This window comes from Pinus tabuliformis, chromosome 2_1, assembly GCF_031772625.1.
Source record: "Pinus tabuliformis cultivar Carrire ecotype Pingquan chromosome 2_1, CPIR1, whole genome shotgun sequence".
In the NCBI taxonomy this organism is placed as follows: Eukaryota; Viridiplantae; Streptophyta; class Pinopsida; order Pinales; family Pinaceae; genus Pinus; species Pinus tabuliformis.
This window is the reverse complement of record NC_142299.1, coordinates 540,604,242-540,622,047: the sequence shown is the minus strand read 5'-3', so window position 1 is coordinate 540,622,047 and position 17,806 is coordinate 540,604,242. Positions and strand designations below refer to the sequence as shown.

At 38.8% G+C, this 17,806-nt stretch overlaps 1 protein-coding gene across 4 annotated transcripts in view; it reads right to left on the bottom strand.

Moving 5' to 3' along the window:
- The window catches only part of DCL2 (dicer-like 2), a 538,569-nt gene that overhangs the window by 388,650 nt on the left and 132,113 nt on the right, over positions 1-17,806 (bottom strand). For all 4 annotated transcript variants that reach the window (XM_089402947.1, XM_089402946.1, XM_089402944.1 and 1 more), the window contains exons 8-9: positions 743-871; positions 501-633 (exon numbers count right to left, since the gene is read on the bottom strand). In XM_089402947.1, the coding sequence (XP_089259073.1) occupies positions 501-633; positions 743-871 (262 nt within the window). The remainder of the gene's footprint in view (positions 1-500; positions 634-742; positions 872-17,806) is intronic.

The following is a 17,806-nucleotide window of genomic DNA, read 5'->3' as shown; positions in this document are numbered from 1 at the left end:
GAGTATAGTTTTGCAGTAGTCCCTTAAATGATGTTTTAGTCTTTCCCATTACTTGAACTGAAAAAACTATTGAACAATTTAGCAGATTTGTGATTCCATATAGTATCTGGCTCCATATGATCATTTCCTCAAAACACTATTGTGTGATACTCGTGCAAAAGCACATTTAAAATGTATCTTATTAGGCAATTCCCAACTTAAACTGTACAGTGTCCTTGTTCATCATCAAGTGCAAACCACATAGCCAACATGACTAACTACAGTGACTTACATCAACATATTTTCCCACTAGCATGCCCATGAATATCTCACATAGGAATTTAAGGAATTAAGATTGCATTAATAAATGATTAATGGTACCTTTCCTTGATATAAAGGAAGTGATTAAACGAAACACAGCTATATAAACAGTCAAGATAACTTACGATAGTGACGCAAGTCTTGATTTCTAGGGGAATTTTATGACAAATCTCTATGGAAGAAATAACTTTGGGTAATACCTGATGGTAAAATTTCACGACAAGCATTCCCTGCATCCAGAAGAAATTTTTTCATAGCATTAACAACAAACTGATGGAATCTTGGATCATAGACAGATGTCTTCACATTCTGGTGCAACAAAATTTCCGATGCCTGGCAAAAATATATCACAGGTAAAATCAGTATATATAGATCACAAATGTTCCAATCTCTAAGCAAAAGACATTTATTCTTGAACTCCTTAATAAACTGAAAGGAATACCTTCGCAGCACACCATATCCCCATCTCCTCGGCACAGAATAATATATTCAAATGGAGTTTACCAATTTTTTTTCTGGCCTTCTCCAAGATAGGTCCATCAATCTGAAATCTTTCCTCAAACCGCGTATGCTAACAAGGTCAATGATCAAGCATTAAGATCTTCCTGTTATCATGTTTTAATTGCAAAATAATGCATGAGAAAATTCTAAAATTTAAAACTAAGGACACTGGCTCAGGTTCCAAATGTATAATATGCATGCACGTCAAATAAAATCCAAAAAGACCAAATAATAGTCGGAGTGCACATGTTTTCTTGATTCATTCTCTACTTATATTTATGTTGTCAATATACAACTTTTGGACATGGTATTGATAAGGAAACAGCTAGGCCTTCTTGAAAAATCATGTAAAACTATAAAAGCATTCTAAAAATATTGTCTACCGCCAGCAATGTTGAACGATTAGTACTCAGCAAATACTCAACTGGCATATCACTTGCCCGCTCGGCAAGGCTCGGAAAATAGCAAAAAACTAAAAAATATCTACTTTTTTTGCATTAGAGATAAATTAATGGCATTTCCAACACATACAAGTTATAAACCAATGGTTTACACAAGAATTCATAGCATCTTCTCATATAATATGATGATACAACATAACACAATGGAGATTTGTATTCAAAAAATTTAAAAGCAAACTGAAAAATGATTTCATAAACAAAATCACATATGGTAGCAACTTGCAAGTTCTCCATGAATCATAACATAATTAGAAAACCAAAAATAGACAATGTCTCCATGTGCAGTGTCATGTCTCATGCATCAGCACGAGAATGCCTAGAAGAAGCCCTCGAGGATCTACTGCCAACATCAGTGAGCTCAAACAACAACTGTGAGGCAAGTGTGTTTGGAGTTTCCATTTGAGAAAATAGTAAACTAGAGGGATCATGTGTCTCCTCATCAAGCCAACTCAAATCATCAGTAGGCAACTCCTCCACAACCCATTCAGAGTCTAGTTCAATATCATCAAATGCAATCAGATCTAAATCCTTTGGACGGATTTGTTTACTGAGCAGCAGAAGGTTATAATAGATGTAGACCAGCTTCTACAACTACTCATGCTCCAACCTGTTATGCTTTTAGCTATGGATGTGCTCAAACACTGACCAATTGCACTCACATCCTAAAGCGCTACAAGGCTGGCTTAGAACTCTGACTGTAAATTCTTGCAATCTGAGTGCTTCAGTGCCACAATCCATCCACCAATTGGCTATAAAAAACAACAAAAAAGTTTAGAGTGTTGTGAATTGCAATGCCAAACATAAAGAACTTATAGAACATAAAAATTGAATCTTACATGGCATTTTCTTGTCTTTGAGCCGTATGGTTGAGCTAAATCCAACCATCCCAGATGCTTTCTAGTACATGTCTTATTGCAAACTGATTTTGTTTTGAATTTCTTGGCTTTAGAAAATCGTCTTAACACATATTATGACACATGCTCCATAAGTGCCACACATGTGAGTGTAGTGGGTTGAATAAGGCGACATCTCAAAAATAGGGTAAAAGTGCTCCAAAAGGACATGTCTCCTCATCAAAAGTCATGACACTATGTCAAAAGGTACATGTCCTCATCATCAAGTGCACCATCAAGTGTGATGTCACATCATATGTACAACGTCCTAGGCTTCTAGCACCATGATGACATCATTAAGGGAAAATGCTCCTAGACCTCTCTAAAGGGGTGGGCTATAATCATCATGTACATCCTCATCAAAGGAAAGATCCACATCATCAAAAAGGTGTAAGGTCAACAAAGGGCACTGTTGTCGCACATAATGTCTAGGCACTGCGACAATGGCTCAGATCGGGGGCTGTCACCCTGATCCCCAATCTCTCTGTTTAAGTTGTCTCCCTACAACAGGCTAAGGGGATAGACCCTATGGAAAAATGGAATGAAGAAGAACTAGTTGGGAACCAACCAGTTCGGGAAACACAGTGAAGCGATCAAGTACTTGATTAATATTTAGCAAGACTTATAGGATTTGGTTAGTTTTTAAACGATTGATACCAATGCCTTATGGGGTCAACGATCTTGCTAGGGAAATTAAGACCAAGTAATCGATTAGCGACTGCTGCTTAGATGAATGACTATCTTATATGAAATGCAGATCCTAAAACTAATGTGAGATGCAAGAATCTTGGTTAATTTTAGTTAAATGCCTATTTAAATGTGAATCCTTCGATCATTTCTGTGTTGAGCCTGATTTCGTAGTAATTGGCAGAGAGAAGATAAGGCGAAGCACACTAAGGTGTGATTAACGATACCTCTCCTAAAAATCTAACATACCCGATGCCTCCAGCACTGTAGAGAGTTGTGGCTCTGACGACTGCAAGGTCACCGTTTTAAGAACTAATAAAAGAAAGCTTCTCAAGCAAAGATAGATGGATACCTATGTCTCTATTGACCAAGTTTATGCTTGGAAGTAAATTTTATTATGCAAAGCTAATTTATATGCAAATGCACCAGAAGATGGGATGAAGTTAGACTCGAGGATTAGAAACACTTGTGTCACAAAAGCCCTCAATCACCAAAATTAAATGTTCGCTTTATTGGATGAAAACTTAAAAATAAACTCCTGAAAATATTACAATTAAACCACAAGCTTATTTCAAATCTTCTTGATACAATTATAGCTCAAAGAGAACAAAAACTTCTTTGCAATTTAATATCAATGTCAACAGATGTTCACAAATACTCAGCTTAGGAAACAAAGATATGTGATCTATTATAATTCCACGACAGAGCACTTTAACAATTACTTGAAAATATTCGCAATATATCTAACATGTAACACACATCAAATAATTCAAGCAATGACGATCAATTTCAATAGATGCAAGATATTCTAGCAGTTAAATTTCTAGAGATCCAAATACTTTAAACAACCATGAAATTTAAATGCTAATCAATTCCAATCCTAGAATTAAAATGACTTGTGCTTAGTGACCCAAATCTAGGAAAATTTATCACTTTCCTATAGTTAATCTTTAGATACAAAAAAATTAAGCACATTTAACTATAGAGAAATGAAAAATATTAATACAACAAAGCTTTCTTTAGAATTTACCCCTAGAACAAAAAAAAAAGCACCAGAAAGGAATTAAAGATTGACAATTTGATTAGTCCTTGGAAAAACTTTTTCAATGTGCTAAGTTTTATGAAGCAAGACTTAATGTGGTAAATAATCAATTAAGGTCTTTCTTTTAAATGAACCCAAAACAAATCAAACTGATTTAATAATGTTTTTTGAATTTTTTTATTTTTTTTTATGGGCCAGAGGCCACATAAGAACAAACAAACAAACAAACAAAAATCCTTTAATGCGGAAAATCACTTTTCATTTAAAAATTTTAGGATATCTCAAAGCCACATAAAAAAAATAAAAATGAAACCTCTTATTTTTTTTTTTTTTTTCTTTTAGGGTTTTTTATTTTTATGATTTTTTTAGTTTTAGAGTTTTTTTAAGTTTTTAGAAATTTTTAATGTTTATTGAATGTAAATAAAAATCAAAATCAAAATCAAAATCAAAAGGCAAAGTCAAATCATTAACAAAAAAATGTTGAAAAAACAAACGCCTAAACAAAACAATTTGAATTTCAAAAGATAAAAATAAAAATAAAAAATAAAAGTTAAACTAAATAAAAAATCATAAAGAAAAATACGTTAAACCTATCTAACCCTATCTAACCTTACGAAACACAAAAAGTTAAAAAGAGATCAAAAAAATGAAACCGTAAAATTTGCAGGTCCAAGGACGTTCAACGATAGAAAGGAGCGCGAAGCTTGGACGCGCTTATTTGCAGGTTGAGCGACGATAGCAAGGATGGCAGCACAATGGTGAGAGCACACGGGAGGCAAACGCAGGTTGACAGCGTAAGGATGAGGAGAGAAGGATGGAGCAATTCAACGACATAAGAAATGAGATCTGGAAGGATACTGGAGCAGCAAAGAGTTGAGCAGTGATGACGAGGGTGAGGGTAGGAGATTCGAGGAGGCAGCTACGTGGATCTTGGAGGAACGGAGCCATTTGGATGCCAGAGGATGAGAAAGGAGCTGCGTGAGGGTGAATGGATGGACAGCGATGGAAAAGAATGCGGATTGCGGATCAATGAGTATGGGCAGCAGCGAGGTGAAGTAAGGCTGAAAGGGTTGCGTGCAGGTTCACAGCATAAGGGAAGCAATGCTCGATAAGCAGGTTAGACAGTAGATCTGGAGGAGTGATGAAAAGACTGCGGGTTAGGGAGTGAGGCAGTTGTAAGGGCAACAAGGGTTGCGGATCTGAAGAATAAGGCAGTGTAGGAGGAATGGAGGATTGTGGATCTGTAGTTGTGGCCTTCTCCTAAAAATATTTGAAATTTCTTCAGCAAGACTGCAAAACAAAAACCCCAGGCAGTAGAAAAAAACCCAGAAATTTCCCAAAAAAATTATGTTTAAAATTTTCTTTCCAGAACTTATGAATTTTTAGAAAATTTGAAACCCTTCAGATTGTAAAACCCTTATTAGATTTTTTCCAAATTTAAAATAAAAAATTTAAACCCTTGGACTGCAACAAATCTAGATAGTATCCTTGTAAAAATAATTTCGAGGCCATATCTTACCCTCTAGGGCCTAGATCTGGCTTTAAAATCAAACCTCACCTTCAGATCTACAACCTGTACGAGAAAATAAAAACACCCAAAACCCAGATATACAAAAAGAAATAAAACCCCAGAAACCCAAGTCAGAAAACCCAAAAACTTTACAGATCTATGCACAGGAATGGTAGATCTATCATATCTGGAAAGTGTGAGTCCAACTCCGCTCCTAGATCTGATAATCTACGGCTCTTAACAACCAAATTTATCAATTTAGCACATAAAAAAAATAATTTTTTAAATTTCAAAAGAGGTGTTTAGCCCAAAATCCTTCATGCATCTCCAATAAAAAATCTTATGATAAGCCCAGGATCAAATCAAGCTGGGCACTTTAAAAAATACGAATCGGGAGTTCGCTGGTCCAACTGAAAACTTCCCCAAACACCCAATGATCTAAAAATCAAGATTTCCTGTAAAACTCAATCTAGGCATCAAAATAGAGCGAGAAAATAATAACAAAATTCAGATAAATAGAGATACCTGCTATTACATTCAAAATTTAAATTATCACTTAAACCCCAGCGACTGAGCAAAATACATGTATTCAAATCACTCTTCAGAAGCTATCATCAATGGCTAAAAGGAAATTTATGCATGAAAATGACACATATTACAGTATTTCCATGAAGAGTAACACCAACGAAAAATTAACCCCAAAGTCTTTATTTATTGTTCATAAAGAGGTTACAAGAAAGCATTTCACTTAGCACGCTACTCAAAGATCGGATGGATCAACTGACAAATGACCTCCTATTTAAAGATAAATCTCTCAACTGTTATTTTGAGTGATCCTTGTTAAAGCAATCTTGACCATTGATGAGGATTAAAATTTCTTTTAATCTCATCCATCGAAATATTAAATTTTTAAGGAAATTCGAATTTTTCAATTAAATGCATTTTAATTAACTCAAAAATAAAAATTCTGAGTTAATTTCCTCAAAAATTTGACTTTGACTTAACTCCCAGGGACTAAAGGCTTTAAAATTTAGCAAAATAATTAATTTACCTTAATCCCGGGACCAGTGTTGCGGGGGAGCGCCCCCCCCCCTCGCTCCTGCTCCCGATCCGCGCTCCGGGCGGGAGCGACTCGGGAGCGCGCTCCCTAAAAAAAATTTCGCTCCCTGCCTTTTCGGGAGCGTTTTGCCTTTTTTGCATTTTTTTTTTTTGTAGTAATGTTCGAAATGCAATTTTTTTTGAAAGAAACAAATAGTTTTTGAGTGGGGCAACTTAATGATCAAGTCTAGGCCCTAGTATTGATATGCTATTCATGGTAATGTTAAATTCTTAAAGTAAAAGTGACATTTTCTTTAATTTTCATTTTCATCCTTTTACTTAAATTTTTAACATTACCATGAAATGACTCAGGATGTTTGAGAGTGGTTTCGTCCTCATTGGATTTCATATGGAGAAAGTAGAATTTTAGATTTCATTCAAAATCCAGCAGACTTATCAGTTTTTCAGGATTTCAGGATTGGGGGATTGCAATGTTTCCATTGAATTTTGTCATGTATTAGGGTATGGAACTCATATTTAATCAAGAGTACCAATCCCTCTATGTACCTTGATGTTAGTGACATTGGTTGTCGAACTCCTCTATCATGACCCTTCTAAAAATGTACACATCACTCAAACAAAATCTTGACTTGACATGCTATGCTTTTTCTATCTTATGTTAATGCTTAGAGGGTGATATTAATGACAAAGATCCCTATACAGATACAAAGGTAATGACAAAGATACCTCTGGATATTAATGCTTGGAGGGTGATATTAATGACAAAGATCCTGATTTTGCAACAAGACTAAAAAATTAGACATTTCTCGTGGTGGCAAGAGGCCCAAGCATAAGAAATAGATAATAGATTTACTTCTCTTTTCTAGTTTCTAGTAGCTTTTATAACTATTGACTCTTTCATATTTATTATGATATTTTTTTAAACAATATATGACAATTTAAGTTTGAAGTTGGCAATTATAACTCATTAGTAATGAATTATGAATATGATGCTTCATGAAAGTTGAAAGTTGTTTCATTTCATTTCATTTTATAACATTTCATTTCATGTTAGATATTATTTGTTGTAATGGTTACACTTAGCTTACAAGTACAACTTTGGTGATCAATGATGATAAATGTTATATATTGAATTTTGAAAGCTTGAAACTTTAAGATTGATGAATCATGAGACTCAATATGTTGTATGTTACTATGTTACTAACTTGCGGACGTGGTTGATGAAGATTATAACTTCTAGATGATTGTTGTTATATGGTTCAATCTATGCTTTTTTATGTTTTTTATATCTAATTCATCATTCTACATGATTTTGTTGACATATATGTATCAAAAATTAAAAAATATAAAATATATATATATTTTTAAAAAATCGCTCCGGGATTCGCTCCCAAACCGGGAGCTTCTGAAAATGGTCGCTCCCGCTCCCGCTTCCGCTCCCGCTCCCAAGTAACATTGCCTGGGACCTTTTAAAATTTGAATTTTAAGGACCGACGAATTTTGCCTTTGGAAAATTTAAATTTACCTGGGACCTAGAATTAATTAAATTTTTGGCTTAGGATTTTAACTAAATTTGGCGAGAAAGTTTAATTAATTAACCTATGAGGGGATAAATTATTTTTTCCAACCCTCAAGACACTTTACATCATAATTTTCATATCTTTTACATCATAAGGGGGAAAACCCATTTGTAATAGACCTTCACAGACTACCCATTTCTGCGACACAAATATAATCCAGCAGACCTAGCAATTTGTAATAAAATAACCTAACCAAATAGTTAGGATTATTCCCAAATCACTTTTACATATACTCGATCTATAACACTAGGACTTGCCTAAGATCTCAGTGACAAAATTCATTCCGGCTTTGGGGTAAGGCTGAAGGAAAACTCTGTCGACCATCCAAGAATGGATCGGTGAGACAAAAAACCTCTCGGATTGTAGATCGTCACCAGAAAAATAGGTTTACTTAGGAAATTACATACACGACACGGATCTGCTGAGATTATTTACATCATATACATGCAGAATGGGTTTACATTATAACATGATTATTGGGTTGATGATGATAGATAGACAACACGGACACATCGATCAGGCGCTATCCCTTTTGCGAAAAAAATGGGGTGTACTGCGATAGATCGTTGACACGTAGTGGTCAACAAGGCACTATGCCCTCTCCAAATGGCACATCAAGCTCATTCATGCAACATCCTATCTCCAAGGTGGGACGTCCATGATCGAATGTGTGAGGAAAAGTGTCTAACATAGTGTCAAATAACCTCATGGTCAAATGTTCATCATCAAGGCTCCAACATCCATCGACAAGCGGGTATCCTCATCCAAGAGGTGTGGGTGTCCTCCCTTATATCACATCATCAAACACAACTCGAGGAAACAAGTGAGATCAATCCATCATGTATACAAGAATCAATGAAAGATAAGAAGAGAAAAAAAAGTAATACATAAGGTATCTGTTGAAATTTCTAAGTATTACCCGTTAGAAATTTTATTTGTATTCTCTGGTTTATTTCTCCGACTTGTTAATTACGAACAAGTTATTTAACCATATAAATGCTGAAATAAACACAATACAGTCTCAATGTTAATTTTAGGTATGTTCTATGCTTAGAGCAATTTATTTCAATTTTAACAGTTAGCTCCACATCTTTTCCAGATTAGCAATCACATCAGCATTAAAGTAAACTGCAGATAGAACATAAACATAAATCGCAGAAGACAAGCCAAGACAAGAGGACACAAGATGTGGCGCTAGCCAGGGACAAACCCCAATGTGGGGAAACCCTTGATCAATTCTTCGTATATGTTCTTCAATAGTTAAACAAAGAGAGAGAGAGAGAGATAGTACGTTTACAACAAAAGTCAGCACTTTGCCTTATCTAGATAAGAGCATAGATCATCTCTAAGAAGATGATACATGAGATCAATTGAAAACATGTTGCTTCAACTAATTCTCCAAGGTGACTCCTTCATCTATCGTTGTGTTGCATTTCGTCATCATGATGCACCTCACCGAGCTGCACCATGCTGCACCCATCATCACTATGCTGCATCTCATCATGCTTCATTAATCATGACTGAACCCATCACTGTACTGCATTATGTGCCATTGTTGCACCATGTTGCCATCCTGACCTATGTGTTGGCTGCACCTTGCTTGCTTGTTGTCCCTTGCTTGCTTGTTGTCCCTAGCATGCTTGTTGTCCTTAGCAAGCTTGTTGTTGCATGCTAGTTGTCCCTTGCATGCTAGCTGTAACATTGCATGCTTAGTGTATTTGCTGCTAAGTACCATACAACTGTCCCAATGTTAGTTAGTTGTCCCTTGCATGCTGCTCTACTTCGGAGACAGATGCTTCGGCTGTTTTGGCAATTCCCAACAGTTCTGGCAGTTTCCGCTGTTCCCGGTAGTTCCAGCAGTCCCGGCAGTTCCGACTTTTCTGACAGTTCCAGCTTTTCTGGTAGTTCCGGCATTTCCGGCTTTTCCAGCACTTCCAGCTTTTCTGGCACTTCCGACTTTTCCGACTTTTCTGGCAATTCCAGCTCTTCCGACTTTTCTGGCAGTGCCCGCTTTTCCAGCATTTCCGGCTTTTTCAGCATTTCCGGCTTTTCCGGCATTTCCAGCTTTTCTGGCAGTTCCGGCTTTCTGTCCTCTGGATCAGGGCAACGTTATTCATTAGGATCTCTCCTCTTACTAAAACCCAAAGACAAGTAGAGAGAGGAAGAGATCCCAAGTGTGTTGAAATGACTTGAAGGCCACCTCACTCTTACTGACCCGAAGTCAGTTTTATTGATCCTAGATCAATATCACAAGAGAGTGTCTCAAACCACTCATACTGATCCCAGATCAATTTCATTGATCACAAATCAATGTCACAAGAGAGTGTCTCAAACCACTCATACTGATCCCAGATCAGTTTCATTGATCCCAGATCAATGTCACAAAAGAGTGTCTCAAGCCACTCATACTGATCCCAGATCAGTTTCATTGATCCCAGATCAATGGAGGTCATCCTAACATAGGGAATAGGGTAGATACAGCGATGCGTCCATCGATAGTACTACTCAATGTTTTTAAAACCGGAACCGGTGACCGGACCGGCCCACCTAATGAACCGGTTTACCGACCGGAACCGGTCTAACCGGGACTGGTTTGGTCTAAACGAACCGGTTTTAAAAAAATACATTAAATAATTAATTTTTAATGAAACAAAACTATTTTTAAGATGTAAAACCATGATTCCAAGCCAATAGAGACAAAATATGCAAAGTTTGCTCATTTATATACCATGCAAAGGTGAATATATCAAAATGGCACCGAGAGCAATACATATCATCGACAAAATAGCAAAATACATAAGAAATGAGGCTCTAAATGGCCTATAAAGTCCAAAAACAATGCTGCAAGCTATGAGGCCATTGGCCTACTACAAGTCTACAGTGTACACATGATCAATCATCAAGTCCATCACCACTACTAGACACAGGATCATCATCAGGAGCTACATAGACATCATCTGGTTCAGAGTCTGAGGATGCCTCAGCCTGATCTGCAACATCAGTATCAATGCCACCAATGACAATAGAAGTGGACCTAATGGAAGCACGAGTTTGTCGACCTGCACGACTAGTGCCTTCCATTGGTTCCTTGCCTTTCCTTGATGCCGCTACTAATCCTGGTTTTGATGCCGCCACATAATCTGCCTCATCCCCCGCTAAAGCCATGTCGATATCAAAATCAGCCTCAAACACAGGATCTTCAGTTTCCTCCACCCATTCTGATGTTGGATCAATATCGTTCAACACAATGGGATCTAGATCAGGTGATTTGCTCATCATTTGGTTCCTCCTCAGTCGAAGGTTGTATTGCACAAAAACAAGATCATTTAATCGTTTTTGTTCCAAACGGTTTCTCTTCTTCGTGTGTATGCACTCAAAAACAGACCAATTGCGCTCACAACCTGAAGCACTCCAAGTTTGACTGAGGACTCTAATTGCAAACCTTTGCAATTGAGGACACTGGCCACCAAATGACTCCCACCAATGTGCTGCAAAGAAAAAGACAATAATTAGTAACTTAGTTTATAATTTGAATTGTAAAGAACGTAAACAATTTTAACTTGAAATGAAAAACAAAATGGAAATTGGAATTGCTTACCTGGTTGGTCCACATCTCTTGCCATCTTTGCCAAGTTTTTGCCAAAAGTACCACTTGCCATATTGAAAATAGTAAGTTGTCTATGTATTTCCAACTGGTATACATGGTTAGGGACCATGCGCTCCAAGCAATCAATCAATCCAGCTCTGACCTCCCCATCATGCTGATCTCCTAGCCGATTTTTATAGATACCTTGGGTTCAAAAAATACCCGGTTGCATGTATAGGACGATGGAGTTGATTGTTCCATCTGTTATCAATGATCTCCCATATACGGCCATATTTAGCTAACCTGTCCTTGTAAGCTGCCCGTATCTGCTCCTTTGCCTGATCCATAGCTTCATAAATGTAGCCCATGGCCAATCTTCCTCATCCACCAACCTTAGCACCTTAACAAGGGGCTCGGTAATTTTCACAAGCTCTACAGACCTTTTCCAAAAATAAGTGTCTAACACTTTCTTTTTGGTGTCTTTTCCATCTGGTCTACGAGCCCACTGAGATTCAGACCATTCTTCAGAGGAAAACATTTTCTGCAAGTTTTTATGTTGACCATTGAAACATTGCAACGTGAGGAAGTGAGTTGCAAATCTCGTAATTGCAGGCCTAACAAGCTCTTTGCCTCCAGTGTGTTTCCTCATTAGGTTCAATACACATGAGTGGTTGTAAATGTATTTTGTAATGCACTTGGCATGCTCTACAGTGTTTTTTACCCACTCCACTTTGCCTATATCCTCAAGCATGAGGTCTATGCAATGTGCAGCACATGGAGTCCAAAATATGGTCTTATATTTGGCCTCAAGCATCTTTCCAACAAGAACATAGTTTGAGGCATTATCAGTGATGACCTGCACAACATGCTGCTCCCCAACTTCCTGAATAACGTTATCCAAAAGCTCAAATAGAAGGATTGCATCCTTTACCTTATCAGATGCATCAACTGATTTCAAAAACATGGTTACTTGAGGGCAAGAAACAAGGAAATTAATGATAGTGCGGTTCTTTCCATCGGTCCATCCATCTGACATAATGGAACAACCTGTTTTGAGCCATGACTCTTTAAACTCAACCAAATACTCATCAATGGAAGATATCTCTTTTTGCAAAAGAGCTCCCCTCAAGTCATGCATACTAGGGCCTTTGAAGCCCTTTCCTGCAGCTATAACAGAGTCCCACATAGCTTGGTAATAAGGTGAGCGAGCAGCATTAAATGGGATATCTGAATCATACCACCATCTAGCAATGTATTGGTGAGAAGTTCCTTTGCATTGTTTTTTCCAATGTTGATCCAAAGTGGGTTGAGAACTTGGCTGGGAGGAACTGGGATTAGATTTAGAAGAGGCAATGTTGGCAGAAAATGAGAAATAACTTTGGATGTTTGCTCTCTTTGTTCCTTTTGATGGTTGGCCAAGTCCAACAGAAGGATGAACATAGTGAAAGGGGTCATTGGTGGAAGGGATAGAAGTGGAGTCTTGAATCTCATAATCATCATACCCACTCTCTTTCATGGCTTCTAATAATTCCCTCTTCCTTGCAATTTCATCTTGGATGGCCTTCTCCCTAGCCTTATCCTCATAAAATTTTTCAAGCTTGGCAATGTATTCTGCCCTAATAGGACCTAACAGTGCATTTGGTGCATCACATGGCTTTACTTGGCCTCTTACCCCAGCCAAGTGTTGTTTCAACCTAAGAATAACCCCACCTCCAATAGATTTATGGCATAATTTGCATATCATTTTTCCATCAATTACATCACAATGAGCCCATGCACTGTCCTTTCCTTTTGGAGCCATGTTTGCTTGAAATAATAACAATTTGCAAAGAAATCTGCCATTTAAAAAAAAAAATTGCAGCTAAGCAAAATGGAAAACCAAAGATAAATGTAGGAAAACAAATGCACATGCAAGGCTCAAGCTACAAAATTTGATAGTATAGAGCTAGAGAGTTTATAGCATACATGATAGATCATAGAAGTGAGAAGTTTATAAGTATAACACATTAAAAAAAAAAAATCATGGACAGCAGACTTAAATGAGGAATTATCAAGTGCAAATCCTTACCTGGAAATGCAAACTAGCTCCCTTAGCCTCCTCTTGAAGATGGCAACTCCACTGACAGCTACACACTATCTCCAAAATAGCTCCAACTTCAACTCCAAGATGACTACTTCAGCAAAAACTCCACACTCTCCAAGCTCACAAACAAACTCACAAACACTCCAAATCAGTTGTGTGAGACAAATGAGAGTGAGAGGGGTCTCTTATAGCTTGGAGAGGGTGTTTTTGGAGGGAAAATACCTTTACCTCCCCCCCAAAACCCCTAAACCACAAACCACCAACGCCTTTTTCCAAGATTCGGTGGGCATGCCATAAACCGGCCGGTTTAGGACGGAACCGGCCAGTTTGATACAAACCGGCCGGTTTTCACCGGTTAGAGCCAAAAATCGGGCAAATGAAGGGTCTGACCGGGTTTTTAGGCCGGTTCGGACCGACCAGCTAGCTAACCGGCCGGTTTGACCGGTTACCGGTTTTTCTGAGCGGTTTTTAAAACTATGGTACTACTATGGTCCCTATCCTCATTTCCCTGCTCATTGATCAGATGAAAGATACTTCCCATAAGTCCCAGACTGCATGGGTAGGATGCCTCGACAAGAGAACTAATCATCCTGTCCACAGGAGAACGAATCATCCTATCAGTGGATGCCACAGAGAACTAATCATCCTGGCCCACAAGAGAACTAATCATCCTGTTCCACAGTCGCCACGGAGAACAAATCATCCTGGCCCACAGGAGAACTAATCATCCTATTCCATAGTCGCCACGGAGAACAAATCATCCTGGCCCACAGCAGAACTAATCATCCTGTTCCACAGTTGCCATGGGAGAACTAATCATCCCAGCCCACAGGAGAACTAATCATCCTGTTCCACAGTTTCCACGGGATAGCTAACCATCTCGGCCCACAGAAGAACTAATCATCGCGTTCATAGCGCACCACCAGGGGAGGGTGAGTCGCCCTGTGGTTGTATGTTGCTCCAGTAAGTACCTCAAGCCCCCCAAAGCTCCCAGAGCTCAATGCATGCAACATGTAGGACCCTTATAAGAAGGTCTCTCAACGACTCCAAGTCGTTCATGAAAGTCACAGATTTGACCTTTCCCTGAGGCTTTGACAAAATGTCTGCGACCTATACATCAGTCTCAATACGATGGATCCTCCTCGCTCATCGACTTACCATATTGCAGATAAGGCAGTATCTGATGCCTATCTGCTAGAGCAATCATCGAATACGGGATTCCTCAATAATCGAATCCCCCCTCTGGTTGTCACAAAGAATCACAGTGGTATTCATCATTTGTACAAACAGATCACTTAAGAGCTTCTGCAACCATGCAGTTCACATGAGATCATACTTGTAGCTATGTATTCAGTCTCGGCGGTGCTTATAGCAACCGACTTTTGCTTCTTGCTCATCCATGATATTGAAACAGAATCCAAAGAGAACCAGCACTGAGAAGTGCTCTAGTGATCCTCCACACTGCCTGCCCAGTCAGCATTCAAATAATCATGCAGTTTCATATTTTCGGCAGTGTATCTCAATCCATGAGAGATTGTGCCCCGAAGATATCTCAGAATATTCTTGGCACCAATCCAGTGAGGCTCAACCAAATATGAGCTCACCATGCTAACTGCAAAACATATGTCCGGACGGAAGTTCACCAAAAACATCAACGCAGATGAGTTTATGAAACTCAAGAGGCATTTCCCAAATCTGGTCCGACATCACTACCACATAACTTCTGAAAGTTAAGATCCTCGAGGTAGTCACAGGCTTGCAGTTTATCATTCCACATCCGGAATCCAACTCCCTCTTACTTCTGCAAATGAGAGGGTCTGCACCTGTCAGAAATAGGTCGTCCTCATAAGGTGTCGGTATGAGAGGTCTATCATCCACAACCTTCGGGTAATGGTTTGGATCGATTTCACTCCTAGTGAATCTCAGCTTCATCAGACAATTATCAGTCCTCTCATACTACGCCCGAGGTGTTTTGCTTCAAGCCATAGAGGGCTTTCTTCCACCTGTATACATGAGATTCCCAATCATGAATCTCAAACTCCTCGGGTTGTTCCAAACCTGTGGACCTGCTACATGAGGGGAATGGTCCCCTTATAAGATTTTCCTTCGGTACATCTCAGACATGTACCTTCATGCTCTACTTGAATTCAGACATCCCTATCACCATTTGACTCACATCAGGTAGGGCCCCATAGGTAGACCTCCGGTGTTATAGATGCGATATGTCAATTGACATGATCCCCAATGGACCATCCTGCAACTTGATACAAATTGCCAACCCTAAACCCATGAGAAAAAGCATCTTTGAAAATTATATTTTTTAACACGTACCTTTCCATCGATGAATGCCACCCTGAAACCTTTGACTTCCATTTCCGAGATGGACACCAGGTTCTTCTTGCGATCAGGTACATAAAAAAGATTCTGTAAATGAATCTAGTTACCCTTATTCAATTGAGAGTTAACATTCCCTACACCCTTTCTGGGATAGGTGGCATCGGCTCCACGTATAATCCCACGATTGTTTCCATCTCTACCAAATTAGAGAGTGCACCCATCTATCCAATGAAGTGCCTTGAAGCACTACAATCTATAAGCCAGATTCCCAAAGAATCTAAAGGAGAGGGCCAATACAAGATAACGCTTCTTTATCTTATCAGAAACAACATTTGATTCTTCATACCTTGGGTTCCTTGCTTTCTATTAAGAGTCAACCATTTCCTTGATGACCTGCATTACCTGTCATTCCTTTGATCATTGAAGATGTCCCTGGAATGATTGTTATCATCATCAAGTGATGTGTCCCTGCCATTCGGGCACTCCTTCGCATAACAGTCAAACTAGTTATCTGCCTTTCCTTCCACCTTGAGATTCAGTCTTCCAATGAAGTGATCTTTAGGTAGGCCATATTCCGCTGCGCCATTCTGATAATATTCTCTGCTTCGAATTCACCCTTGGTGAATTTGAAGAGAGATGAGGAATCCATTGATCCTTTTGTCCTTTCCCAACTGTCTTCAGTGATTGCTCTTTCACTCTTGCTTGGGCATTGTCTTCACCTTAGCTTCGATACCATGTTAATTTTAGGTATGTTCTATGCTTAGAGCAATTTATTTCAATTTTCACAGTTAGCTCCATATCTTTTTCAGATTAGCAATCACATAACCATTAAAGTAAACTGCAGATAGAACATAAACATAAATCGCAGAAGACAAGCTAAGACAAGAGGACATAAGATATGGCGCTAGCCAGGGACAAACCCCAATGTGGGGAAACCGATCAATTCTTCTTATATGTTCTTCAATAGTTCAACAGAGAGAGAGAGAGAGAGAGTACGTTTACAACAGAAGTCAACACTTTGACTTATCTAGATAAGAGCATAGATCATCTCTAAGAAGATGATATATGAGATCAGTTGAAGACATGTTGCTTCAACTAATTCTCCAAGGTGACTCCTTCACCTATCGTTGTGCTGCATTTTGTCATCATGATGCACCTCACCGCACTGCACCATGCTGCACCCATCAACATTATGCTACATCTCATCACGCTTCATTAATCATGACTATACCCATCACTGTACTGCATTATGTGCCATTGTTGCACCATGTTGTCATCCTCACCTATGTGTTGGTTGCACCTTGCTTGCTTGTTGTCCCTAACAAGCTTGTTGTCCTTAGCATGCTTGTTGTTGCATGCCAGTTGTCCCTTGCATGCTAGCTGTAACATTGCATGCTTCGTGTATTCGCTGCTAAGTACCATACAACTGTCCCAATGTTTGTTAGTTGTCCCTTGCATGATGCTCTCCTTCGGAGACAGATGCTCCGGCTGTTTCGGCATTTCCTAGCAGTTCTGGCAGTTCCAGTTGTTCCCGGCAGTTCCAGCTGTTCCGGTTGTTCCCGGTAGTTTCGGCAGTCCCGGCAATTCCGACAGTTCCAGTAGTTCCGGCAGTTTCGGCATTTCCAGCTTTTCTGGCTTTTCCGGCTTTTCCGTCATTTCCGGCTTTTCCGACAATTCTGTCTTTTCCAGTAGTTCCTGCTTTTCCAGTAGTTCTGGTTTTTCCGGCAGTTCCGTCTTTTCCGGCATATTCTGGCTTTTCCGGCAGTT